At 39.7% G+C, this 27,610-nt stretch overlaps 1 protein-coding gene across 2 annotated transcripts in view; it reads right to left on the bottom strand.

Moving 5' to 3' along the window:
* The window catches only part of nbas (NBAS subunit of NRZ tethering complex), a 176,526-nt gene that overhangs the window by 96,697 nt on the left and 52,219 nt on the right, over positions 1-27,610 (bottom strand). For both annotated transcript variants that reach the window (XR_013093106.1, XM_004541960.6), the window contains exons 27-39: positions 26,536-26,598; positions 24,741-24,863; positions 24,554-24,656; positions 23,847-23,924; positions 23,554-23,708; positions 17,697-17,809; positions 14,743-14,856; positions 9,333-9,446; positions 5,762-5,919; positions 4,134-4,217; positions 2,073-2,246; positions 1,384-1,497; positions 182-305 (exon numbers count right to left, since the gene is read on the bottom strand). Coding sequence is in view for 1 of the 2 variants with exons in the window: in XM_004541960.6 (XP_004542017.3) it covers positions 182-305; positions 1,384-1,497; positions 2,073-2,246; positions 4,134-4,217; positions 5,762-5,919; positions 9,333-9,446; positions 14,743-14,856; positions 17,697-17,809; positions 23,554-23,708; positions 23,847-23,924; positions 24,554-24,656; positions 24,741-24,863; positions 26,536-26,598 (1,517 nt within the window). In the remaining variant the exon portion in view is untranslated. The remainder of the gene's footprint in view (positions 1-181; positions 306-1,383; positions 1,498-2,072; positions 2,247-4,133; positions 4,218-5,761; positions 5,920-9,332; positions 9,447-14,742; positions 14,857-17,696; positions 17,810-23,553; positions 23,709-23,846; positions 23,925-24,553; positions 24,657-24,740; positions 24,864-26,535; positions 26,599-27,610) is intronic.

Genomic DNA, 27,610 nt, shown 5'->3' with positions numbered 1-27,610 from the left:
TTTGGGATGTGGTAGAATGGGAGATTGGCATTTAGGATGTATTGCCGGCAAATCAGCAGCAACTGTGTGATGCTAACACGTCAATATGGACCAAAATCTCTGTTTCCAGCAGCTTATTGAAGGCAAAAGTAGGTCCAACCCGTTACTAGAAAATCTATGTCTATGTAGGCCACATGTTTACCTTCTGTAGCAGGAAACGGGGTTTTTCCCTCAGTTTTTGCCTCAGCCAGTTTTCCAGTCCTCAACAAAACCTCAGCAAAGTTTTCTGCAGGCACTTCTTTGTAGAATGAATACACATCTTGACTCTAAAAGAAAGAATGACAAAGGAAGAGTGATATAGTACTTTTCTTTATATTAAGGCAACCCTCCCTCCCCATATCTGAGCAGACTAGAAAAAGCACAGCGAGACATGATGAAGATGACTGAATATCTTCATTCTCAAGGAGTCAGACAGATGAGAGACTGAGTGAACAAATGAACTTCAGAGCCAAGTAAAGCATTTCAAAACCAGGCCCTTTTGAAAAGTCATTTATAGGTTTCTTGTATACAAGTTATTTCTCATGTGTCTGAGTGGCGGACAATAAAGTTTCTGCTCTTGCTCGGTCTCAGAGCTATCGCTTCAACGCAGAGTGTGTCCTGTCTGTCTTCGCCACTCTGTCTCTATCCATCTTTCAGTCCCGTTGCATTTGTCTCTCTTTCTCTCTCAATCAGTCTCTCCTCAATCCCCACTCCCTTCATTGCAACTGTTAAGGTAAAAACTAATCCCATTGATCAGCCAGCTCATGGGCAGATGGATGTGGGGAGTAATTATTGGTAGATGGATGATGGAAGATGGATGGATGCTGGCGATGAAGTGAAGGAAGGGATTTGGAGAAGCCTATTAAAATGTCATAAGAGGAGATGTATCGGCCTTCTCCGTTTCCCCTCCCGTCCGCTCTTTCAGCTCTCCGTATGATTTGTGTCTCTGAGTAAAAAGCCCAGTCATAGCCCAGAGGCAACCACTTCCCAGGTACAAAGGTCAATCTACTCCTTTTCTTACTTTTACTCTTTTGTATCCCTATAATTCCTTCTGTTGACATTCTTTTCTTTTGGATTATTTTTAGCATCATACCAGTAGTCCAAAGTCCCTTCTGTTAGTACTTGGCATTATAATTGTTCAGTCTGAAATCAATATTCATTTTGTCTCAACGCTGCTTTTTAAAGAATGTATAAGTCATAGCAAGAAAATCTAATTAATTGCCCAGTCATAAGCCTACTCATGCAGTTTTTGCTGTAATTTGAAAGGATGCCCTGGGGTGAGAAAACAAAACATAAGAAGAAAGAAGGTTGATAAGAATGTACGAAGCAAAGAGCTACGAGAAACACTGGTCTTAAGCCACTCACCGTGTCTACATAGGGATCCTCAATGAGATCCTGATAAAAGGGGCTGCAGCCTTGACGCTCCAAGTTGGCGTTCTCACATGCCCCTTCCTGGCTAGTGGCTCCTGAACTACGACCCTGAGGAGCCATCAAAACATCATTAAACTTTCACAACATGCCCTCAACACTGTCATATTTTTTCCCTGTCCCACAGCTAACATCCATGCAATTTTTCCTCTTTCTTTAGAAAGCCGCAATCACGATCACCCCTCCCAATTGCTGCCAACACCAGAGACGCCATCAATCTCCACCCGGGCGACCGTCGGGCCCGTGCAGCCACCAGATATTGAAATATTCAACAGGAGGGCCAATTAATTATGCAGGAGATGAGCTCTTGATTGGTTATTTTTGAAGTCTGCGAGCAAAAGTATGTGAGGTATGGGAGTGCAGACAGACATGAGATCTGTCTATGCAGCCCATTAGTCTGTAGAGTTAAAAACAAGGCGGATACATCCATAACCGCTGCTACGCTGTTGCTGGCTAATTGATCATGATTATTACACAGAATATAAATACATTTATATCAGTAAAATGCATAGAAACTGTACTTTTTAAACCTACAAGGTGGTAAGTGCACCCATTAAGAACTTTACAAAAAAAATCTTCATCTGCAGCGAAGAATTAATAAAACAACACAGTCAATGGATTCTTACATGCAGCGGCCGGAGGTAATTGAGTGAGTCCTTCCACCAGCGGTGGTCACTGACTGCAGTCAAAACAGCCTTGGTATTCAGTCCTGTAGTAGTCAGGACTTCCATGGTCTTCGCTGTAGTCCTGTGCAGGAGGTCTCCTGCTGTCCCCACAGAGGAGCCCACACGAGGTTGGGGCTGAAGAGAAAGAAAGAGAAGAAAAATTAATGGCAAACATATTCTACTGTGTCACTCTGGAGCCTTTGTAGAAGTACCCACGACAAGGGGCTTTACAGTTTGAGAACAGTGTGCAGCATACAACACCTCCTTTTTGTAAATAAAAACACAGCATCGCTCGATCGGCACTGCTAGATTAGACCCATGAATATTGTATTCTATTTTTTATTAGGTACTTCTGAGAAGCCATTTTAATAAGTGCAGGGCTCTTTTTCTTTTACTGGTTTATTTATGTAGTGCATAGAGGAATTACAATATGCATTCAAGCAGGGCCCTTCTGGTTCTGAAACACACATTCTGTATTGTGTTTGTTCAGAAAACTTTCCAAAAGTCACACAGGCAGAGGAAAATTCTACACAGATGTAGAACAGATTCATAATACAACAAGTATTTCTGTCACTAATACTTTCGTCACTAAGATTATACAACTGAATTAAAAATATTATTCAGTGATTCGCTCCTTGACAAAGCAAAAGCTTCCTTCTTAAAGCAACAGAATTTATCTCATCTAACACAGAGTTAGATGAGACAATCCACTCGAAACACACCTAGTATATATCTTAGAGGCACACCACTGTATGGGCTGAAGATCAGTGCTGGCTAATTTTAGCTCAAGATTAGAAGTTTTATGTTGGCTAAACACTCAAAGATGAGTGATAAAGAGTTATGACTTTTATCTCAGTAATTTTGACTATTTTGAAGTTCTAAGATAACAGAACTGTGAAAATAACGCTTGAATTATGTTTGTCCTGGGTTTCTGACTTATTTTTCCTTCAGATTTCTACAGTCAAAATTATGATCAAAAGAATATTTTGTCCTAATTTGCTTCCATATCCCAGCCTTTCTATATCCTTCCATGCTTATAGAAACCAAACAAAACTGTTTTGGACTTCTTAGTATCTCCACTTTTTATTAGCTGGTGAAACGGAGCATCTGCCACCTAACCCACATTTTTCAGATATAGATAGAGTGCTTCAGAAGTGGTCTATTTTGTTGACTTTGAACAGAGTAAGGTAGTCAAAGAAGCTGTCACAGTTAAGTCACAATTGTGGTATTTGTGTTCTGTTGGTCTTCTGAACTACCCCTCTCAAAGCAGCGTCAGTATTTAGTTATTAATCTTCTCTGAGAGCTTCCTCTTCCACAAAAATCTTTAACATTTAATATTTGGAAATGAAAGTTGCAATCCTTTTGCAATGTAATGTACATTAATAAGTACACCACAAAATTCAATAAAGTGCTGTTTTCTATACATTTGAAAATCTTTACAAAGCCATCTTGGGAGATCCAGTGGGCTGGAGCCAAATCATTTAGTGCCTTTCATCAATACTTTATTTAGCAAGGGATTAAGGGTAAGAGCATGAAATGAAGAAAACATATACGCATGATAAAAAGATATAATAAAAACCAGCTATTCAGTACATACACATACACCGAAAGCTGCATAAATACATGCCCACGGTGCACACACAGAACACATTTGGGCAGCTTAAACATATACAAGTGAGGGACATCAATACAATAATAAAATGATAACAGACAGCTTCAAATGAGCACCTATTTGCACACAAAGGGGGATGAAATGCAAGTCATGAAACATTAACACCCACTCAAGGCATCATAAAGCTGGCAGTGCTGAAGGGGAGGAGAAAGGAAGGCATAAATAAAACAAGGGAGCTGAGGACCGTAACACTAGATTTACACCTCATCAAATATGGAGCGGCAGGAAAACACACAAACTGAACAGGACAGAAACAAACCCACACAGGGATAGAGGAGGCAGTTCAAACAAGAACATGCATGTGATGGAAAACAGAATGAGGGGGTTGTAAGGAAAAAAATTACATTTACCTTTAAAGAGTCTGTCTCGTCAACTTCTCGTCCGGTCTCTGTATTTACAGGCTCCATTTGATAGTTAACAGCCTGGTACAACACCTGCAGGATAGAGGGAGGAGGAAAACAAGAGATTAGAGCTATTTTGCCAGAAATAACAAATTCGGTTTCCTCCATATTTGAGATGATTTAAGCTTTTCAACATGGTGTGCTGTCATGCGGAAAGTAACTATAAGACTGGTACACTGTAGTCATAAAGGGATAAGCGTGTTCAGACTAAAAAGTCAAGAAGTATGCCAAAAATATAAGGCAGGATGGATCCATGCTTTCTTGTCAGTTACCCAAATTCTGATCCTCCTATCTGAATGTTGCAGCACAATAGACCAGGCAATCTTTTTCCAATCTTCTGTTGTTCTATTTTGGTGAGCTGTGCAAATTGTAGCCTCTCTTTCCTGTTCCTAGCTGACAGGAGTGACACCTGTAATGCTCTTCTGTTGTTGTAGCCCATCTTTGGCGTGTTGTCCGTTCAGAGATCCGTTCTTCTGGATCCCTTGGTTGTAACCAGTGGTACAGTGAGTTACTGTTGGCCTTCCTATCAAGTCTGGCCATTCTCCTCTCATCTCTGGCACAAACAAGGTATTTTTGTCACAGCACTGCTGCTCACTGAATATTTTCTCTTTTTCAGACCATTCTTTGTAAATCCCAGTAGATCAGCAGTTTCTGAAACACTCAGACCAACCAACAACCATGCCACATTCAAAGTCACTTAAATCATCTTCCCTCATTCTGACGCTCTGTTTGGACTTCAAGAAGTCATGACCGTGTCTACATGACTAAAAGCACAGAGTTGCTTCCATGTGATTGGTGATTTAACGTTTGTATACTGTATATGTATACTAAGGTCTAATTATCTTATTTATCTTAAAGGTCCTTGACTCACAGGCTTGGGAGGCACTTTTATTGTTGTCTACATTGATCATTTAAAAACTTCCTTAGCAGTCCTAATTTTACTGCTGGTTCTATCAAACGTCTTTTTTTAAACTGGCTAATATAAAAAATGTGTTTACGTATCACCTCTACCTGCTTTGTCACCATAGCAAAGCCGCCCCTTTAAAGGCACAAACACATGAAGTCAACAGTAAATTCTTTTAGTAGTAATGGCAACGATATTCCTCTGAACGCGTTTGAAAAGCTACTCACACATCTTACCTAAATCTTAAAAAGATGTCTGTTCAGCTTATGCTATGCTTATGCTAACGTATATCCAGCCCCATATATAAATTAAAGGACTTGTTCTCATATTTTTGTTGCTACAGTAACTGCTTGTTAATACTGGACAACCAACCTGTGGTTTGCTCGTAACCCTCTTGTATATTTCCCCCTTCACTCCCATTAGCAGCTGTAGTGTCTCACTACTGTCATATGCGCCCACTTTGCTCTACCACTGGTTATTTCAATTTTCATTCTTGGAAGCCTTCAACTTTCCCACCATCACAAATTCTCTTCTTGCACGTATTTGCTTCAAAAGCTCACTATACAAACCATTTTCATTTTGGACACACATGAAAGGGCAAACAAAATGACAGCAGCAGCCAAACATGAAAACGATATAACAATGCTGTTAATAAACCGCCTGGCTGGTTTACCTGAGTTTGTAGGTCACTGGAGGCGGCCAGGAGGCCGTGGATGCTGTCAGGGGGGCAGTGTGTGAGAGAGAAGGCTAACAGTTCTTGCCGGGCCTCCAGGTCTCCATAACCGTCACATTGACCGAGCAGACTGCACACCTCCCATGCTGGACTGTAACCTGGAGGGAAACAAAAAGAGAATGTAACTACAAGATCAAGTCCAATCAAGACATAATGACAAAGCATCAAACACAAAATGCATATTGTAAAATAATCCGCGAATATCCAGAACATTAAAGCAAAGAACAGAATCTAAAAAGTACAGGGTGGGCCATTTATATGGATACACCGTAATAACATGGGAATGGTTGGTGATATTAAAGTCCTGTTTGTGGCACATTAGTATATGTGAGGGGGCAAACTCCTCAAGATGGGTGGTGACCATGGTGGCCATTTAGAAGTCGGCCATCTTGGATACAACTTTTGTTTTTTCAATAGGAAGAGGGCCATGTGACACATCAAACTTATTGGTAATGTCACAAGAAAAACAATGGTGTGCTTGGTTTCAACGTAACTTTATTCTTTCATGAGTTATTCACAAGTCTCTCTTTGTTCACAGCCATTGACATGTCAAAGAGGTTAACACGTGAGGAGCAGATCGAAATTGTGTTGATATCTGGTGAACGCAGTAACCAGGTCATTGCAGCAGATTTCAATGCAAGATACCCTACGAGACCACCCATCTCTCATGCTACAGTTAGCAAACTGCTTGCTAAGTTTCGTGAAAGTGGTTCAGTGTTGGATTTGCCAAAATTTGGACGCAAGAAAACTGTCACTGATTAAGAAACATCAGTGGCTGTCCTAGCTTCATTCAGCAAGAGCCCACAGCGTAGCACTTGCCGCATGTGACTGGAGAGTGGCATTAGTCGAACATCCCTTCTGCAGATATTAGCTACTCACAAATGGCACCCTTACAAACTCCAGCTACTGCAGCATCTCAACGAGGATGACCCAGATCAGCGCACAGAATTTGCAGAATGGGCAAAACGAAAATTGGAACAGGACCCTCAGTTCACGCAGAAGATTTTGTTCAGTGATGAGGCAAACTTTTATGTGAATGGTGAAGTTAACAAACAAAACCACCACTATTGGTCTGACACTAACCCACATTGGATGGATCCCTCCAAGACTGTTGGAACAACAAAAGTGAGGGTTTGGTGTGGTACATGGGGTACAACGATAGTGGGTCCATTCTTCATCAATGGAAACCTCAAGGCCACTGGATATTTGAAATTGCTACATGATGATGTGTTTCCCTCTGTATGCACTGAAGCTGGCACGTTCCCTGAGTTTTTCCAGCAAGATGGTGCACCACCACATTATGGGTGCCAGGTCTGAGCATTCCTAGATGAACAGTTTCCTGGAAAGTGGATTGGTCGTCGTGGGCCAGCTGAATGGCGGTGTTGCTATCAGTGTGTGAAGAGTGGGAGAAGAGGGTTGCATTGACAATCCAACACAATGAGCCGCACATTGGACACATTTTATAAGTGGTCAGAAACTTGTGAATAACTCATGAAAGAATAAAGTTGCATTGAAACGAAGCACACCATTGTTTTTCTTGTGACATTACCATTAACTTTGATGTGTCACATGGTCCTCTTCCTATTGAAAAAACAAAAGTTGTATCCAAGCTGGCTGACTTCTAAATGGCCACCATGATCACCACCCATCTTGAGGAGTTTGTCCCCTCACATATACTAATGTGCCACAAACAGGACTTTAATATCACCAAACATTCCCATTTTATTACGGTGTATCCATATAAATGGCCCACCCTGTATAACGAGCCAGGAAAGAGTAACTTTCAAAGCCCTTGGGACATTAACAAATACTTAAATCTTTACTTTTGCACACTTCTCCTTGAAGAAAATATCAGCCTGAAACATTATAACAGCTGAGCTACATTTGTTCCAGCTTCATCATAGCCAGAAACCAACACGCCGCCTTGACTTCGTTTTTACAAACAGATTCAATTATTCCTGCTGTGTTCATAGAGAGAGAATACTGTTGCTTATCTGATTACACCCTCTCTCTCTCTAAGACACCTTTTTTCTCATCTAAGCACTCTCCCATTACTCAGGACTGTAGAACAACACAGTGAAATTTAAGTTGTTTTTTTCCCCCTTGGACTTAATTTTTCTGTGGTGGAAAATATTACAGCATCAAACAAGACATCCCCACCCCCATTGTCTCAGTGTTGAGAAAAATGATGATCGCTCGACCTTTCTGTCTCTTAGCTTAACACACTGCCTTCAGACTTGAAAACTGGACATGCTTGGACATCCAGCTCTCTTATGATTTCACACATTAAACTTGGATCAGTTTAAAAGTAGAAGTTTGCTCTCTGCGCAAGGTCTGTGGTGAAATCGTGCATGTTACAGGTGGTCAGAGCAGGAGTTTAAAGGAAAATAGCGGCCTTGTACACTACCCCTTAGCCTCCCTAGCAGACACACCTACAGTATAAATTTCAAAATCCTAAGTTACCTTGTTCTGACGTTATAAGATTTTCAGAAAACGTACTCTGAACTTCAGGTCAAGGCCACAGAGATTCAAACTCATCCAAGATTTTTAGTAGATGCACCTATGGTATCAATTTAAAGTTCCTACATCGTCTCTTTCTCGAGTTATCGCATTCATAAACTTAGGTGTCCTGAGTACAACTAATTAAGATGGCATAAACAAAAGAAGACTGATTGTGGCAGAAATAATAATCAACTGAAACCTTTTTATTTGACTTGTAGTGTCATCAGAGGCATCAAAAACTCTGATGGAGGTGGTTGATCCTAAAGACGTTCATATATAAAAATATTTTTCATATTCTGATGCGAGAACTGCAAGTGGGACCAGCTTTGTTCAGAGATGCTGAGGGAGTGTGCAGTGTGGGAGTTCAGTTGACTTCCAATGTTTGAACCTATAGCCATTTTTTAGACCACCACCAAATAAAGGTTTTATGACACAACTCCATTAAATTAATAGCATTGGTAATTACCAAAACCATTTTTATGTGTCTGTAATGGTTAATCCACCTGTATGTGGAAGCACTTTAATACTCTCTTTAAATTTGTTAAGCACTGTAGCTCATTTGACTGGATGTCAGTATACTTTGATATCACAGTCAATACACCACCCAGGTATTTAAAACCAGGACACCCGTTTGATGCCAGTCAATGCCCATTGTTATCATTTAAATATCATTAATAATCCATTTTCTCTCTGAAGACTTCTGTCTTTTTCCATTGTTCATCAACCTCAATGGATTTTGCTAAATGCTATTGCCTGTCAGTCTTCTTCTGTTCTTGTTATACTGCATGAGAGTTGTAACAAGCTTAATAATATTAAAAAAGGCTTCTTTTTAGTAAGGTTTTAACATGCAAAGTAACGCCCCCGTCTAAGAGTGATACCAGTTATCAACAATGAGGTAAAACATTTATCTCATATTTCAGTGGTCATTTTACTTAAATCCTACTTACATATCACATATATTATAGTTTCCCTAAAGCCTCTACTGGTCTGAGCACAGCTTCACAGTTACCTGCAGCCATGAGGTCCTGACAGTGGATGTACGACGCCTTGAAGTCCAGACATTGCAGAGCTTGCTCTGCAAGCAGGGTCAGCACTTTGCCTTTTCTCATTGCTTCATCTTCCCCTAGGCATGCAAACACAGATATTCATTTAAATGAGTACAAATGGATTTTTTTTAAAAGTCTTTTGAATTTGTTTTCTTAATCCTGACAAATGTCAACATTCAAAAACTAAACCGCAAATCTCATAAGGCTGCATATTACATACAGTATCTGTCTCAATGAATTTCATATTAAATTTCCCTCTGTGAGCAGACTCACACACAGGCTCTAGGTTGAAAAAAGAATATCCTCAAATATTAGCCGCACTGCAGTCAGGGCTTGAGACTACATAATAATTGTCTACCACAAATGAGATTATTGCCATTTCTGTTCATCTCCAAAACAGGGTACGAAATAACAGTAAAATTACCACCGCGCTAAAAGGAAATCAGAGTTTGATATCTCAGTGTTCGTGAGATTGAGCGCGGTGTTAACATTCATGTGGCAGCTCAGGACAACCTTTGATCTGTGTGTAAGCTCTATAAACAAAAGGCAGAGGATGGGACGATCAAAAGAGGCATGGTCAGGAACAACTTCTGAATAAACCTGTGCGCTGAAGATCAAAGAACTGGCGTTGAGATGAAGAAATGTGATGGCACTGAATTGGTCGGTGGCTGTTTGTTTGTGCGTGTGTGCGTGCATGCGTGTGTGCGTGTGATGACAGAAATGCTGTGTTTACTGTGAAGGGAAAGAGGTGTTTGTCAAATATTTTCAGGGTGACTGGTGAAATGGCATCTTCAAAAGCTGTCAAGACCTCAATATAGACAAGGTTTGTGTATGTGTGTGGCGGCACATCTTTGTTCACCCTGTGCTCTTTTCCACCATTTTTTTTTCTTTAAATCAAAACATTCCCTGGCATTTATTTCAAGTTGATCTAAAAATCAGACATCTTGGAAATCCAATTGAAACCTTTACCTGTCCTTGATGGTCCAACCAAAGACTCTAATGAAAATGTGCGAAAGAGGACAAATAGGAGCGTGTGTAGTTTAATCTAACCCTACAGTGGATTATAACAATCATCTACCCAAGTCGGAAAAATTTGCTACATTTGGAATATTATAATTAGCGATTACTTCATACATAAACAACGTTTGCACCTCTATGCCATAAAATGAAATGATTTATGGATCACTTTTTTGCAGGGGCAGGAACCGAACCCTAAGGGTTTTTAACCGGCGTGCTGGTGATACCTGCATTAAATATTCACCACAGAGCCCCAGAGCTACGCACCCTTCAAAAGCCTCCCTCCTGCATTTATTTATTTAAAAATTTGTTTATTGCTCTTCTCATCTCCCTTTGCCTCTTTTTTTCCGCCCTTTCTGAAACCACACAGCGAGGGTTTCCTGCTGACAGAATGTGAGCAGCAAAGACACAGAAATGCCACAAGACCAGTTAGCAGGTTTCCTTTAGCTGGTGACAGGCCTCAGAGAGAAACGACAGGACCATGAATCCAAGAGACAGAAGACAAAATAGGGAAGAAGCATGAAAGACTGACTCTTTTTTGTGTGTCTGTCTATCTTATATTCTTAAAAGATGAACAGTAAACACGGGCACAGAGGCAGAGGTAAAGTTTGTGCAGTTTGTGCAGAAAAAGGACATCTTGGTTTTCACTTTTTCAGCATTGGAAAAGTGGGGGTTGGAACTAAAATGGTCAAAGTATACAAGCTTCTACTATTCATGTTTTTTTCTTGTAGTTCTCTTTCAAAAAAAAAAAGAAAAAAAAAAAAGATTTGAAAGCACTGAAGTCGGCATGTCACATCTTGTGCATAAAATGGATTCCATTACCGTGTTGCCACATTCGCTAAAAATACAGCTCAGCGGTCTGACAAACATGCAGGAGATATGAAAAATACCACAAAAACATAAAGAATTAAATTGCTTTTGGTATTACTGCAAATACACTGCACAAGGATTTTTCGAGTCGAGAGTCTGTAAACGTGGTAATTCCTGAGGAATTTAAACATGACGGGATGAAGGACAGTGTAGAGTCAGACGACTTGAGAGAACGTATAGAGGAAGAGTGAAAATCTTAAGGAAATTAAACCTCTTTGCTGAAACGTAGTACATTAACCTTGTTTGATTTGTGACTGTAGTTTGTTGCTTTAAGTGCTGCGTTTCACATGGAAGGATTTGCAATGTGCACTGAGAATAAACTCCATTTCATTTCCCATTTTCTCGCACCTACTGCACATTCATTAGCAGTCAAAGACGTGCTAGGTTATGCAAAATAATTGGACTGAAGTCTGTCCTTTGGCTCAGTCTTTAGGCATAGCTCTTCGACAACTTCAGTTCTACTATTAGTATCATGTGGATAATAGCCAAAGTCTTGCAGATATTACAAATTACAAAACATGAGTCTGACAACTTTGAAGTAAAAAAGACGTCATTAAGATGAATACCCCCTACAAGTTTATGTCAACATTAAAAGACAGATCAATGCTTTTATATTTTGCAAGACTTTCAACCAGCATGAGACAATAAACAGCTTCAAAGAGACTGACTAAGGGGTGCCTAGACAGTAGCTAAGACAGGCACAACAACTGAACATCTTAGAAGGAGAGAAGTTTTAAGTAGAAATCTCAATCTTGCAACTTCCACTTTCACAGGGGGTTTTGCCTGTTGATCCAGGGCTACGATCTATGAGACTGTAGCCTAAAAATGGGTTCATGAGATATAAAAAAAAAAATATATAGATATAATATATATATAAAAAACAACAAAAATTATTAATATAAAAAACAGATATATAAAAACAGTTATCTGCAGTTTTCTTTTTGATAAAATGGAGTTCTTTCTTCCTACCATCGCCAAGTGCTTCATCATAAGGTGTCTATTTACTGAGGTTTTCTCTCTAGTATTTTCGGTGTTTTACCTTATACAAGCTTTGAGGTGACTGCTGTTGTGAGCTGGTGCCGTACAAATAAAACTGTGCAAAAATGAATTAAACTGAATGTTCAGGGTTTTGACTATAGCAGAACACCTTCTGTAAGTATCAGGCCACAAACCATTCTGAGCCACTTGGCCTTTTGATTTCATGCACCAAATGAGAAGCATTTCTGTCACCTTAAACCTCCACAACTAGCTGCTTGTCACACTTACATATTCTACTAGGTTTCTGTTTTGACTTAATTGCCCTCCCCATAGTTATAGTTTAGAAAAGGGTGTCATAAACGGATTTTGTCCTGTCATGTATCTTTAACCAATCAGCATATATTAGCAAAATAGTTTCTTTTTTTTAACCCTGTAAAAAAAATAAATAAAAAAATAAAAAAAATCATAAAAAATAAAAAACCATAAAAAATAAAAAAAATTCATGTTTCATCTTAATTTAGGCATACAGTCAATACTACATTTACCAAAATTCCAATTTCTAAACAAATTTGGCCACGTCTATAAGAAGGTATAAATATTTATGTTAGCTTTTTAGCTGCTATTCACTGAGAATTCTCTGTGATCACACTCTAACTGCAGCCAATTCCAGTATAATGGGATTAAAAAAAGAGAACAGAGTCTCTGTAGATCAGCTGTCGTGCCAGTCTCATAAACAACTCATTGAACAGTGAATGCACTGTTGAGACTACATTGGAGACAAAATTACCACAAAACAAAATCAAGACTTCTTCAGGTAAACTTAAAACGTATAAATAGGCTGCCTTTCCAAGGCAGCAGCAGGCCTCTTGACAAAGTTTCAAATGCTGACATACAGACCTTATGGCCTTGTACAGAATCTGTCTCTTACTGTCAAACTGCATAATGCCTGACAGCAGAAAAAAAGGCAGCTTTGAGAGCTCACAAGGTAAGTCTGTTTGCTCGTTCAGTATACATACAATGCTTTGCAAAACTCTTGAGCAACCCTTCATTTCTTTTTACTTTGCCAGGAAAATGTTGAATAGAAGCAGTGGTTTATTGAAATATACAGACATAGATGTAAATGCAGTATATAAGGCAAAAACAGAGTGTATACAATTCTAACGAGTTTGAAAGTAAATATTTGTTTCGACAACGTCTCTGTTAGACAGATTTATAATTTTTTCTCCAAGCAGTCTTCAGGAATAGTTTTCCAGGCTTCTTAAAGAACACCCAAAGCTCTTTCTTGGCTGTTGGCTGACTTTTGTTTATAATTCCACACTGACCATCAACCTTCAATAATGTTGAGGGCTCTGCTCTAGGTAAGTCGATCCATAACAGATAGTGTTGCATTGTGTTTTTATTGCTTTGTGTTGTTTTTTTAATCCAGGTATTCTTTTACTACAATGGCAGTGTGTTTGGGATCATTGTCATGCTGACAAATAAAGCTGTACTAATCAGATGGTTTCTAGATTTTACTGCACGGTGGATCAAAATCTGACGACACTTTTCAGAATTCCATAAATTGTGAGAACACAGCAGACCCAAACCATGCTAGAGTCTCCACCATGTTTTACAGATGGCTCCAGACACTCACTGTAGTACCTCTCCCCGACATCCTCCCCGCATAACGACTAACTAAAAATGTCAAATTATTATTCATCACTTAATCAAACAGCTGACTTTCATTTCAGTGTCTTTTGTAATTTGGCATACCTCTGATACTCCTCACTTGGTGGGGTGTTTTTGGCCTACCACTCTTCTTTTCTCGTCCACTTGTCCAGTTACCTCAAATTTTCTAATGATCCACGGCACACCACACTGAGCTAGGTCAGGGTTTTGATGAATACTCTTTGGGAATCATCTTATTGGTGAAAGAAGACTATTTTTATACCTGTCAAACTGTGTTATCTTTGACTAAACTAAAGAAATAGCCTAAAGATACAACTTGAAATGGGCTCTTCGCTAAGTTGTCTGTAAAACACTGGTTCATCCTTTGAGGGAGGCACCTTTTTATGCTTCAATGATTAATGGATCACTGTTAAGTGACTTATCAAACAAACAAAAAAAAAAAAAAAAACTTTCCTCTGAAAATGATCAGGTACAAATACTGCACTAAAAATGAGTGAAAAAGCAGCCCATGTCCAAAAAAATAACTCTGAAAGCTCCTCATAAATCATGGAGAACAATTACTCAGGACCACTTAAAAAATACAAAACAATTTTGTTTCATGTTAGCAAAATATAAAGATAGTAGACCTGGCTGAGAACGTTTGCACAGTACTGTGTGTTTGTGTGCTTGCAAGCCATAAGCACACATAAATAAACCTCTTATGAAGATGGATTTTTCTTATGCTGGAAAACTGCCTCGATCTGGTTTATTGAAAATTATAGTCAAACACATTTTAGCTTGATAAAATTTAGAGTTAGAGTGCCTGATCACGTGTGAGTGTGCATGCGTGTCTGCAAGTACCTGAAACTCTGAGGAGTGAGGCCAGATTGAGCAGAGTGGTGGACTGCTTGTAAGCTGTGGAGCAGTGGGCGATGCACTCCTCTACGAGAGACAGACGGTCTGATCGCAGTCGCACTGGAGGGAACACGGAAGACAGCGGGGATGGGTTTCAGACTTGTTTTGCTAATTACTATATTCAATCTGGAACAAGTAAAGGCTGATGACCAAGTGATAGGAAATTATGAACAGTGAATGATAAAGCAGCAGATGTCAAGATGTCAAGAAAAATAATATAATGCTGTATAATTCATACGCATGTAGCCCAGCCCTAGTTCAGTGATAGACTGGTGGATACTGCTGACTTATTCTGCATAATTAAATATTATTAAAATTAGGGCGTGGATGTGTCAAAATTTCCATGTATCTAGTCAGTATTAAAATTGTATGTGGTACGTGTTGAATAGTAATTTAAAAAAAAACAGCAAAGTAAGCTTCAAAGAATAACAGATTAATGTAATTCATCCATGTGGGACCAATGACAAATTCAAGTGTCCAAAAAAAACCAAAAAACTGTGTTTGTCTTCTCCTATGGGACGATTTTGCCTTGTTATACTGAAAATTGAACACATAGTTAACAAATATGGCAGTAATTGTTGGATGCAGCCACTTCAGAATTTAAAAAACAAAAACAAAAGAAAAAACTATATAACAAACCAAAATTGGACAAAAATATTGTGTGTACTTTAAAACATGAGTATACAGCAGTCATTCACATGCCAGTGCTAAAATATTATCTTTCATAAGGCATTTTGAGTGGTTTTAATATTAAAGGGGTTCTCTGAAGCATCTATCAGACCATGAGATAGTTGAAGCATTTGAAAAAAAAAAAAAAAGCATGAGGGTGGTCTTAGTTATTTGATTAACTGTAGAACTTTTCAATATGTTGTACATTAGGAAGCATTGTGTTGTAGGTCATAAGAATAATTAGAATATATCCCAAATACGTCCTTTAAATGAATGAGAGTCCTGTGTCTGAATCATTAAGTGTCACAGCCTTGTCCCTGTCACACACACTACCTGTGTGCCACACCACTGTGTAGAGTAGATGGTTAAGCCGCGGAGCCGTGCAGACACATTTCTTTGATTTATGACAGTAGTATTTCATTCCAATGAGTATGACTGTGTAAAAACTGAGACATATTGTGGAAATTGCTCTTATTTTTTTCTTAAGATATCCGAGGCTGTTCATCATCCATTTTGTAAATGGATGGTTCATTAAGTGTGAACGTTTCCAGAATGTACTTCTTTACACTAAAAGAAAGTGAACATTTTTTTTTATTAATGCTGTAATATCACTCGAGATCCAATTGGGCTGCATGTGGCACAGAAACTAAAACAAACTTCATACTCCAAGTATATTATTTACAGTTTAAGTTTGGGATCTCCATGTAGTCCAATCTGCGAGAGATTTAGAAACTACAACAAGGCAAGCCTTTGATCTTTCACAATCAGTCTCCAGTCTTAGATATTTCATACTCATTGCATATTGTTTGACATCATTTTTCACTGATAACAACCTGCAGCACATATCATCCGCAGGACAGTAGGGAGTTTGTGCTTTTCAAAAAAACCACCTCAAACATTTTCAGATGCATTTCCATTTTTCTTTAAAGTTGTATTGAAACCCTGAGAAATGCCATCTTTAGAGCCTCTGCAGGCCTCTGTGCACCCTGCTGAGGATCTTTATGGCTTTGAATGACTTTGGGCGAGGCCTAGAGGGAATTGTGGGTAGGGTGGTTTATATGAAGCATCGCCTTAGGCTCTATAGGAGGGCTGCAGGGGACAGCCTAAGATGGATTACCTATGTTCAAATCCTTCCGACTTCATATTTGTGCATGTTTATCTGTGAGAACGGGAACTTAGAGTAGAGCTATTACTTTGAGGAGAAAACAAAACTGTTCTTTTCAGTATGACCTTGATTCAAAGCCATGAATTCAATGTTCCCCTAAGCACTGATATTGACCTAAGACATAATAATTAATGCATGCATGTGTCACAATAAAACAAGATTTTCACATTTTCTTTTACAACAGTTTCTGTTTTTCTCCATTGCAGTGCTTCATTCTTTTTTCCACTGTTTTTCTTTCATATTCTTCCAAAGCTCTGCCCTCTGCCCTTCACGTTAAGCAAGCAGTGAAAAGAAGAAGAGAAGGAAGTAGGGAGCTAGGAAAAAGAAAGAAAACCCCAGAGGTAAGTGATGAATGTAAAGAGAGGAAAGAAGGTGAGAGGGACGGAGAGCAAGAGAGGGAGGGAAGGAACGAGAGACCGTGCAATTTATGGCTCTCTCTGTCACAGTGGTTTTATACTGGCAGCTCGATTTGATGGGGGCAAAGGAGGGAGAGCACGGAGGCCTTGGGGGCAAACAACACCTCGCTGTAAAGGTGAGGCGATGAGGGGCCAAGCTGGTTTATTTTGGCGCCAAGGTTTTCTTTAAAAGGGAGGCAAGCCTGGAACCACAGATGTAGGGTGCCAGAAAAGAACGAAAGCAAGAACATGGAGGTGAATATAGATTGGTCAGCTTTACAGCTGAAGGATAAAACATTGTGTGTGTGTGTGTGTGTGTGTGTGTGTGTAAGACAGAGCGCACACGTCCAAACTAAACACTTCATTCCTAATTAGGCCATTGGCCAGATGTTGTTTGCTCAACAGTCGATCCATAAATAACAATATATTTTGATACAGTGACAAGAAACAGCAACATATGGAGGAACGGAGAACGTGACGTGACAGCAGGGAGGGAGACAGGCTGGACAGTGAGCCGAGGCGATGGAGGTGGGGAACGGTGTGCTTTAATCGTCTATGAGAACATTTGAATGTCTAACCATTTGAAACGCACCGACAACACATTCAGATACACACAAAAGCGCACATTTGAAATCTCCCAGCTTCCCAGACAGACAAACGCTTCATGCTACCTTGCAGGGGCAGAATGCTGACGTTGAAGTCTTCCAGCTGGCTGAGGGCATTGATGAGGTCCAGTTCCTCTTGGATGGATGGAGGACAGTCTGTGATCAGCTGGAGACACCCCCTGATGAAGATAATAAGCAGTTAAAACAGCAGGGAATGACTAATAATTTGTTCCATTGCTACCCAATCATATGACCTTGTGACACAAAGAGGAAGTCTGAATTTTAGGAGTACAGAAACTTAACTTTTCTAAGCACAGAAAGTGAAAATTCAGTGAAAAGCTGATGCACCTAAAAAGTGATGTAGTTACCTTCGGTCCATTTAATCTAACAGCATTGCAGAAAACTGTTGCAAAACATAACTTACCGCTTGATAAAATGAGTGGGAAGAACTAAAGGGGCTTTACTTAAATTGGTACACATTTCAGAGCTGTAGAAAAAAAGCGATTATCTAGCCTGAAGTCTGTGAAGTTTCAACATCATGATGAGAAACATGGCGACACTTTTCAAATGGATTTAAATACAAAGTCTAGACTAATTTGACAGATCTACAATAGAACAGTTTTCTCTTGAAACGCGAGCGGCACTCATTACCCTTAATAGGATTATGTAGCACATCATGCTGCATATATAACACTGAATGCGCAAATTGTGTGTGCCTGCAAGTGTATACAGAGCAAAGTAAAATATACCAGCGAGTGAAAGAGGAAGAAAAAAGCAAAATGATTAATTTGCAAATAGCACAAATCCCAGATAAAATTGCAGCTTAAGAGTTCTGACGTCAGCACCAGTTGAGCGGAGACGAGGGAACTTGTCCTTGGGATGTGTGTTCGCTCAAGAGTGTTTTACTCTCGTGGTGGGTAAACAAAGACAACTGACAGAAATGTCTCATAATCCTTGTAAGTGTAATGAGAAATGCAACCTCTACTTCTTAAAAACACACTGACTCAAAACTGTTGAGTAGAGTACACACACACACGCGCGCACACACACACACTCTGGAAAGCACTCCACACGCAGCTCCCCACTCTTTGAGCATGGCTGCTGTTCTTGCCAGGAACAAGAGGTTTGTCCTGGCATGGATGAGAGCAGAGGAAAGGGCTGTGGATGGGCGAATGAGAGACAGAAAGAGGGCATACTGATTATGTACTCGTGCTGTGAAGTATCTCCAGGCGAGCGTGTGTGAGTGTGTTTGTGTATTGACACAGCCTTAGAAAAGACATCAGTGGAAAAAAAAAAATTTTCTATTTCGCTTTCAAGAGTCATGATGTGCTTTGCAGCATGTACACTGTGATTTCCAGATTAACTACTCTGTGCTAAACAGACACACGAGAACACAAGTTTGCAAAGAAGTTATCAATGGAGCACAGCAGCACAGACCTTGCCCTTCATTTGCACCAGAACATCAAACAGAAGTGTACTGACATCCTGGTTTTTTTCCCCATTTATCTTCCAACATTTCTGTGTCATATACACTCAGGTTCTTTCCTACTCACACGAGGACTTGTGAGAGGAGCTTTCACACGTACGACAGAAACAACCAGCAACAAAAAGGATCAAAATCATCCCTGCTGGGCCTACATCTGCCTTATTTCCCTCCTTTCTTTTTCCTCACTAAGATGTTTTAACAACTTAAGCATCAAGTCCTATCAAGACCCTACGAATTGTAGGGTAAAGACCCCACAATCTTAAAGAGACAATCAGGCAATTTCCTATCAGCAGCACTTGGTGAAGGCAGAACTTCCTTTTAACAGGAAGAGGCTTCCAGCAGAACCAGCAGAGCCAGGCTCATGGAGAGGCAGCAATCCCCGCTTAAGGGTTGAGGGGAAAGAGAAGGTAAATGGTGAATGGACTGGCTCCTATACAGCGCTTTTCTACTCAGCATGAGTAGCAACCATTAAAAGTGCTTTATACATCCATACCATTCATACATTCACATCTACTCACACAAGCATTTTTGCTACGCCTTTTTTCTGCATAGGTGATTTCTATCTAACATATATGGCATTCAGACTCCAGCAGCCACCAATCTCCCAATTAGTAGATGACCTGCTCCTGAGCTACAGGAGAAAACACTGGCAGCCACCAGTACAGTTTTACCTAGATACATTAGATCCACTAGCCTAGATGCACCCATGGTATACATTTGAAAATTCTAATTGATTTTCAGAAAAGTTGACCTCTAACCTCGACCCTGAGTTCAAGATCACTGAGATTCAAACTTGTTTCAGTTTTTTAGTAGCTAAACGTATGCCATCAATTTAAAAAAAAAAAAAAAAAACCCAGGTGACTACATTCTTCATTTATCACATTCACAAGATTTTTCAGAAAATACATCTTCATCTGACCTTGATGTCAAGGTTACCGGGACTCAAAATGGTTTGAGATTTTTAGTAGATGGAGTAGAATTTCAAAGTCCTGTGTCGCATTGGTCTCGAGTTATCCAATTTAAAAACTCGGGTGTCCACGCTGTCCGCCCGCCCGGCAGGATGACAACAATACCTCATCAGCCATAAAAGGCTGATGAGGTAAAAAGTAAGGAACATACAACGACAAAACACAAAAGTGTCTTCCCATTTAATAAACTTTGATACATCATCAAACTTTGATGTATGCAGACTATAACGTGACAGGTTTCAACTGCCATTCCTCATTTATTTCTTTTCACAGCCAGTCCTTCTTGGCACAGTCATGATAACAGTTGTGGGATCATACAAATACACCTTCTTCTTTGTGTTGTTTTATTTTTGCAATATGAAGCATTTTGAGCTGCATGTTTTCACAAAAATTGCAACATAACTCCATTAAATTAAGCTTATTTAAGTAGTACGACTTAAGGATCATGCTCCAGTAATATGAAAACAAGGAGATGTAATGATTTATGGAGATTAAAGAAATCCTAATTAGAGGATATAAGATTTAGGGAAAAAATTCAACAAGCTATTAGAAGTTACCTCTGGAACAATGACAACGAAGAAGTAACACTTAATGTGTTACAGGAAGCAGTTTATAAGCAGATTGGGAAAAAGAACAACATAGAAAAATAAACACATTTATTAAACAGGAGATGGGAAGCAAAAATACACAGGAAATGGAAATATTAAAGAGAATCTTTCAAAAATGCTAAACTAATATAATTAGTGGATGATAAGGAAAAAGCTTTCACTTTTAAAAGACAAAAGCAGTATGGTAACTGCTCAGACCGTTGAAGCTGGTAATATACGGGCTAAAAAAAGCAAAAGAAGCAAGAAATCCTTTCCAAAATAAAGGATTTCTTTACTTTTAACACCCAACACTAACACTTGTTTTTCTTTTTAGTCTGTCCATGCATTTTCTGCTGCTTAGCAGGACAAGATGCCGGTCTGTCACAGAGCCCTTTACACTCACATTCACACCTATGGACAATCTGGAATCACAAATTAACCTAATGCACATGTCTTTGGACCATGGGAGTATCTGGAGAGAACCCTCAATGACACCGGAGAACGCGTCCCTCACAGATAAAAAGCTCCAGCCGGCTGCTGGATTCAAGCCCTAATCTTCTTGCTGTGAGGCACATATTAGAAATGTCATCAAAGTCCTTGTAAGGAAACAGAAAATGATAGTAATAAAAAGTAAACAGTGTTCAAAGGCATTAAAAGCACTCTGAGTAAAGGATGATTTTTTTTTTCCAAATTAAGCCAGCTAATAACAGCTGAATAACTTTCATAAGCCCTGCAAAAAAAGGAGCAGGGATACCCTCAGATGACCACAGTGAGTCCTGCTCATGAAGGCTCACATTTCTTTTGAAGAAGATCAAAAAGTGTTTACCTCAAGCGAAGCTGACCGACCATACTGATCAAATTTAGATCAAACCAGTTTTAAATGTGGCAGGTTAGTGTTAAGTAATGTTTCACTTACTTTGTATTTAGATTACGCAGCCTCAACAGCAAATATTAATGCTAAAAAGCATTCGGGTCACTATGATGGTCACTTAGTGGAAATATTGTACTCAGCCCTAACATGGTGTCTAACCAGATATTTACTCTGGATGGATATGCCTTTCAATGTACATATTAAACAAATATGTAGGACGTCTTTCCTGCAATTACGTAATATCCAATTCATTCACCTTTTTACAGTCCCTGTGTGTTCAGACACCATTCTCTGTTTAATCAATAGTTAATATTATTCTTCCACACTACTTTGTCCTGTCTCCCTCCCTTCACCCTGACCTTCCCCGTCTCTTTGCGTTAAAAGTGAGTTTTTCCTCCCCACTTTCGCCAAGTGCTTGCTTATAAGGGGCTGTCTGATTGTTGGGGTTTTCTCTCAATTATTCTTGAGTCTTTACCTTACAAATATAAAGCACTCTGAGGTGGCTATCGCTGTGGTTTAGTGCTATATAAATAAAATATATATAAATAAAACTGAAATAAAGAAGATTTTAAAAACAAAAAACTAATTCAGTCTATAGACTCGGGGTCTCCTTCGTAAAAGTTGTCCGAAAAACTGCATCACTTAGCCGTCTGCACCCTGATCGGCTCAAGTTACCATGGTGACTGTGCCCTTCTAAACTGCTCGTTGCTCTGCCAATGCTAGCAGCTAAATTTCTTTGTTGTTTTATCACTGCAAAGGATACCCTTTTTTATATTTTGCACAATTACAAATATTTATTTTATATATATGTAAATTCATTCATGTACTAATCTGTTTTATCATGTTTGTTCTTTTCTTTCTTTATCTTTCTGTGTGTTTATTCCCAGAAAATTATGATGCAAAGATTTTTATCGGTTTCAGGGGATCCCCATGTTATTTTAAGTCGAGTCTCTTTGTCCTTCTGCCCGTTGCTACTGACCACACTTGTTTAGGGCAAAGTCAGGTGTAGTTTGTTTAACTGTCCTAGTGCGTGTCTTATTTAGCACACAGGGTAAAATGTGTGTCTGTGGAACAGTTATTTTAATCTAAAGGACACAGTCTGTCCATTAGTTGGTGGGCAGCCAGTATGTGTGGACTATTAATTTCAAAGCACCACAGACATTTAACACACCATGTTTTATCCAACACCCTCACCCAAATAACGCACACGTGCACAGATTTACATGCACACACAGTGGAAGTGTTACAATTGATGGTGCTGTCCAAACGTGTGGAGGGGGGTCTTTGTATTAGTTCCTATAAATGAATGACGACCCAATTACTGTCCCAATTCCCCACTAGGAACAGACGGCAAGGTTAGACACCCACCGGCCCCCCTCTGAGATCAGAGGCCAGCAACACACACACATGCACTTACATACACTGCTGTAAAAAGTATTGGGCCCTTGCTAATTTATTAGGTTTTTGCACTTAAACGTTTGAGATCATCAATCAGTTTTAATATTGGAGAAATATAGCCTGTTTAAATAAAAACTGTTTTTTTTAAAGGATAATTTGAATTATTTATTAATTGAGAAAATGCTAATTTCCCCATAAAAATAATAACTGGTTGTTTTCGTATATCTTTTTTCCCTACACATGAAATCATCATTTAAATGCATCTTCTATTTACTCGAGTTATATTTGTCTAATTTTACTTGTTTGAGGATCCAAAGCATGCAAGAGTGACAAGCTAAAACCTAAGAAATCATTAGGGGACAAAAACTCATGGCACTGTGTATACAGTTCATGTAGTAGGTGAAAAATTATAATGAGACACCATTATTTTGTTCCTGGTCATAAGTGCCATAGAAGTGCAATAACATTCACCTACCTACACAGAAGCAAACATTGTGTCAAATAAACACTTCTTCTTTTTGGTAGTTACTGTACAAGTTTTGAAATTAATTTACCTTAATACCTTAAAGATAAAGAACTGGGGAAAGGAAATACTCTCTCTTTTCCTGCTCACCTGGCCAGCCCCATGCAGGGGTCTGTTAGCAATTTGGATGAGTTGAAGTACTCCCTGGCAGCAGCCAGCACTAATTCCACGCTGTTGTCATAGGCCACCTTCAGAGCATAACCTTTACCCCGAAAAGACAAGCTGACAGGAACATCCTGACTGACCTGGAAACATTAATACGAAATGTGGGGATTAGTGAGACAGCGAAATTAATTAATTTAATTAATAAGCAGTTTAATATTCGGACAACCCAGGGTGAAGCTGGAGTGTAATTCTGCGAAGGAGCGTCTTATTTAATGTACCTTGGAGCAGTGCATGAGCTGTCCTGCCAGGCGTATGTTCTCCACTCGGCTGGAGCACAGCAGGGACTCGACAAAAACCTGCAGCGGTCAGGGAGGAGGAGAGATATTATGCAGGGAGAGGCAGCGTTTAACCGAACAAAAGTTGTAACATTGTAGCACTCTAGTATTTTATCTGAACTCTCCCTGAGAGCGGTAACATGCAGCTTAATGTGTGAATTATAGACCACAGTGTCACCGAAGGCACAAAATGAAAATGCAGGCACATGAACACATTTAATTACACGTTTAATGTTAGTACAAGTCCTAACAACCTATGGATAATGCGTGTTTTGAATAAAACTGTATATAAATAATGGACAACAAGATAACGCTAATGAGGAACTGCTCTAAACAAGCGTTCATCCCATTAGCCAGCTGAAGTGAATATTCTTTGCCAAAAAGTTTACAAAACCCACAATAAAACTTTTTGTTATGAGATCGTGATCACACTAGCTAGCTAATTTCAAGTTTTCCACAGTACAGCCTGATGTCAGTTTTGAAAATTATGAACTCAACTGGAGTGAAATAAATAAATATAAAAAGTGTCTTTGGTTCCTCAGTGAGATCCACCTGTCTCTAGCTAAAATTAGAATCCCAATTAAAATCAGAGTGAATACTGGATGCACCTTGCCAACACAAATCTTCCCAATATTGCTGAAGTGTTTTACCTGATGGCACGTCTCTGGTTTTAGGCAAGTGTAAACGTTCTGCTGCATATCCAGCAGGTCCTGTAGTAGAACTCTCCACATATTCTCACTCACTGGAGGGTTTCTGGACACACACAAACGTTCAGCATGTTTGTGGCATTTATTTCTATGTGTCTATTCATACATGTGTACTTTTCAAAGCTCATACTTGCGGCCGGTGTGACGACACAGTTTGACCATTAGCTGGTGGGCTTCCTCGTCATTGTTCTGGCTGTTTTTCACATACGAGATGGGCTTCTGTAGACCATGTTTCTCCAGAACCTCAACCACACTGTTAGGCATTGGAATAGATGGACAAATATAACATGTAATCACTGTTGTCATTAAGGGGGAAACCACTAATATGATCACACAAACTAAGATTAGGAAAATCACACAATGAAACCACAACGAAAAAACAAAAGTTACATTTTTCAAAACATTAATTCAGGAAAAACAAAAAAACACAAAGACAGGATGACTGGCATCAGTAAGCGTCACAGTTGGAAACGCCAAGCAAGACAAAAACATGGCAAAATGATACCTGTGAGCGATCCAAGGGAGAGAGACAGAAGACACTTAAACTCTAAGCTGTTTATTATTTTGGCAGCAGAAAGTCATTTGCGAGTCGCGGTGCAGATGGAGCAAACGTAGAGCAAGACTGAAGAGCAGCGTGATAAACTACACGTCAAAGTGACAGCACCTAGGAGCACGTGAATGCATGCAGTCTTATATGACCAAGGGACAGAGAAACAGTGAAAGCGTGTGTGCATGTGTGTCGGTGAGGGATTAGCATGGCACCACCAGCCTCAACAGGGTCGTGCTGCTACAGATGTTCACTCTCTGCTGCAACTCATTACCATAGTAAACAGGTGCCTCTGTGTGTGTGTGTGTAGCTATATGTGTGAGTGTAAGACATACAACAAAGCCCTGATATTTACAACTGTGTTTGTGTGTGCATGTTTGCTCAAGTGTGAAGTGTCCATGTGTGTGTGTGTGTGTGTGTGTGTGTGTGTGTGTCGGAGGAGGGGGGGTCTGCATGTTCCTATGCACATATTAATGCACCAGCAAGTGGCAGCAGCTGAAAACGGCTTTCATTCTGGAGGCGCTCGGTAAGAAGACACTTTGCATTTACTGCCTGATTCATCTGGATACGAGCGTGTGAGTCACTGCGCTTCAACACAAACGTACACGAACACACTACCCCCACCTCCCACCCCGGCGTGTGTTTGTGCATAGCTGCCTATGTCTGTGTGCAAATATGTGAGTAAACTTGTATGTGAAAGGACACACTAAGCCTTAACGCTGCTTCCTGTTGCTGCTTCCTCCTCCTCCTCTTCATCATCATCCACATTCCCATTTCCTTCAGGCTCCTGCCCTCCTTCCCTCCCCCAATCCCCACCTTCATCCTTCCTCCTCATCAGTGCTTTGTGTTTGCAAGTTCACCCTGAGGAGCAGGGTGGATGAGAAAGAGAGACAGAGGCACATGGCCGATTTAAACCTGTAACAGAGAAATTGCCTGAGCTTGTGCCATGGGACACACACCGGACTCTTGATACTGAGCATGTGCGCAAGTTGTATGTGTACCCACCCACCACCCCCATCCAATCAGGCACATATAAAGGGAGGGAAGCAATAAGCATTTCTACACATTGAACGTTTCCAAAGCATTGCAGCAATAATCACAAAAACTAAAGGGCTGTTCCTCCCAACAATTTATGTGCCCTGCCAATAAATACAGACAAGAAACATTGGAGTGTGAATACTTAAGTTTTTTGTTTTTTTTTAAAGTAAGATCAAAACACACAATGTTAAATCGAGTCTATTACAGGAAAAGAAAAAGCAGCAAATCCTCATACCTCAAAGTCTGGAACCAGCTCTGATTTGTAAATCCAACTGTTTGTGCTGACAGAAGACAACAAGAGAGAGGAGGAAGTGAAAGCTGACAGACTGTATTACTTTACCTCAGGTGCTTCTCAAGTTTGTCCACCTGATCATGGAGTGATGGAGTGATGTCTGTCTGTGGCCTGTAGAACAATAAAACACACAAAAAGAGTTGTTACTTCTCTGTAAGTCTGTGTTACTAAAATTAAATTGGAATAAATAAAGTAGAACGCAAAGTAGGAAAAAGATTTGCATCATAAAGTGTACGCCTAATCCCCAAGCGCATGCCTGTGTGCGTATTTATGGCAGTACAGTTTCTACACTGTACCGTAAATGTGTGCGTATGTGGTCAACCAGTGAGGCTGTACTGATTTTCCACTAAAAATAAAACCCCATGATGCTTTGCCTTGAGGCAAAGGATTTTGGGTCAGGCTGGCCTGCGCCCCACTAGAGTACTGACCCTGATGAAACAACCTTCTGTTTATGAGCATCAGTGACTGTGAATGTATGTCAGTGAGCGAGTGAGTTTTTTGGGTTTTTTTTTAAATGTATCTATTTATTTATTTGTTCATTTAAAAATAAAAAAATCTGACCTTTCCATTTCTCTGCTTTTTCACCCCCATCTCTGACTGTCTGTGCATCTCCACCTCCAGCTCTTCCTCTTTTTAATACCCATTTCTCCCTCATTCTATTTTTTCCCTCTCCTCAATCACTGTCTAATCCCTTGTCCATTTTTGGATTTCCCACTCTCTAAGGGTGAACGCACGTTACATTCTTCTGAGCAGATTTAGACCTAATTAAGCTGTCTCACAAGAAATATCAGAAAATTGGGTTGAAACTACTAAGTCATGGTTTCTCTCCTAGCTTGCAGAAATCTGTAATATTCTTGGCCGGGGTAGCAATTTTCAGCTTAGTAAGTCAGACACATCACTCCTGAGAGAAATGCTAAATTGAAAGCATTGCATATACAGTATAGCACCTTGCAGCACTCCTAAACCAAACACTGCAGAAAGCTGGCCTGTCTAGCAGAAAGGAAATGTTTAGTCTGAAATGCATATATGGGTATTATGCTCACCATAAAGCGATTTTTTTTAATGGAGTGTTCATTAAAACTTGCAATTTATTATATATTATAAAGCAATTAAATATTAAATG

Source organism: Maylandia zebra, linkage group LG15, assembly GCF_041146795.1.
Source record: "Maylandia zebra isolate NMK-2024a linkage group LG15, Mzebra_GT3a, whole genome shotgun sequence".
NCBI lineage: Eukaryota > Metazoa > Chordata > Actinopteri > Cichliformes > Cichlidae > Maylandia > Maylandia zebra.
The sequence above is the reverse complement of the archived record's forward strand: the minus strand, read 5'-3'. Positions and strand labels throughout refer to the sequence as shown.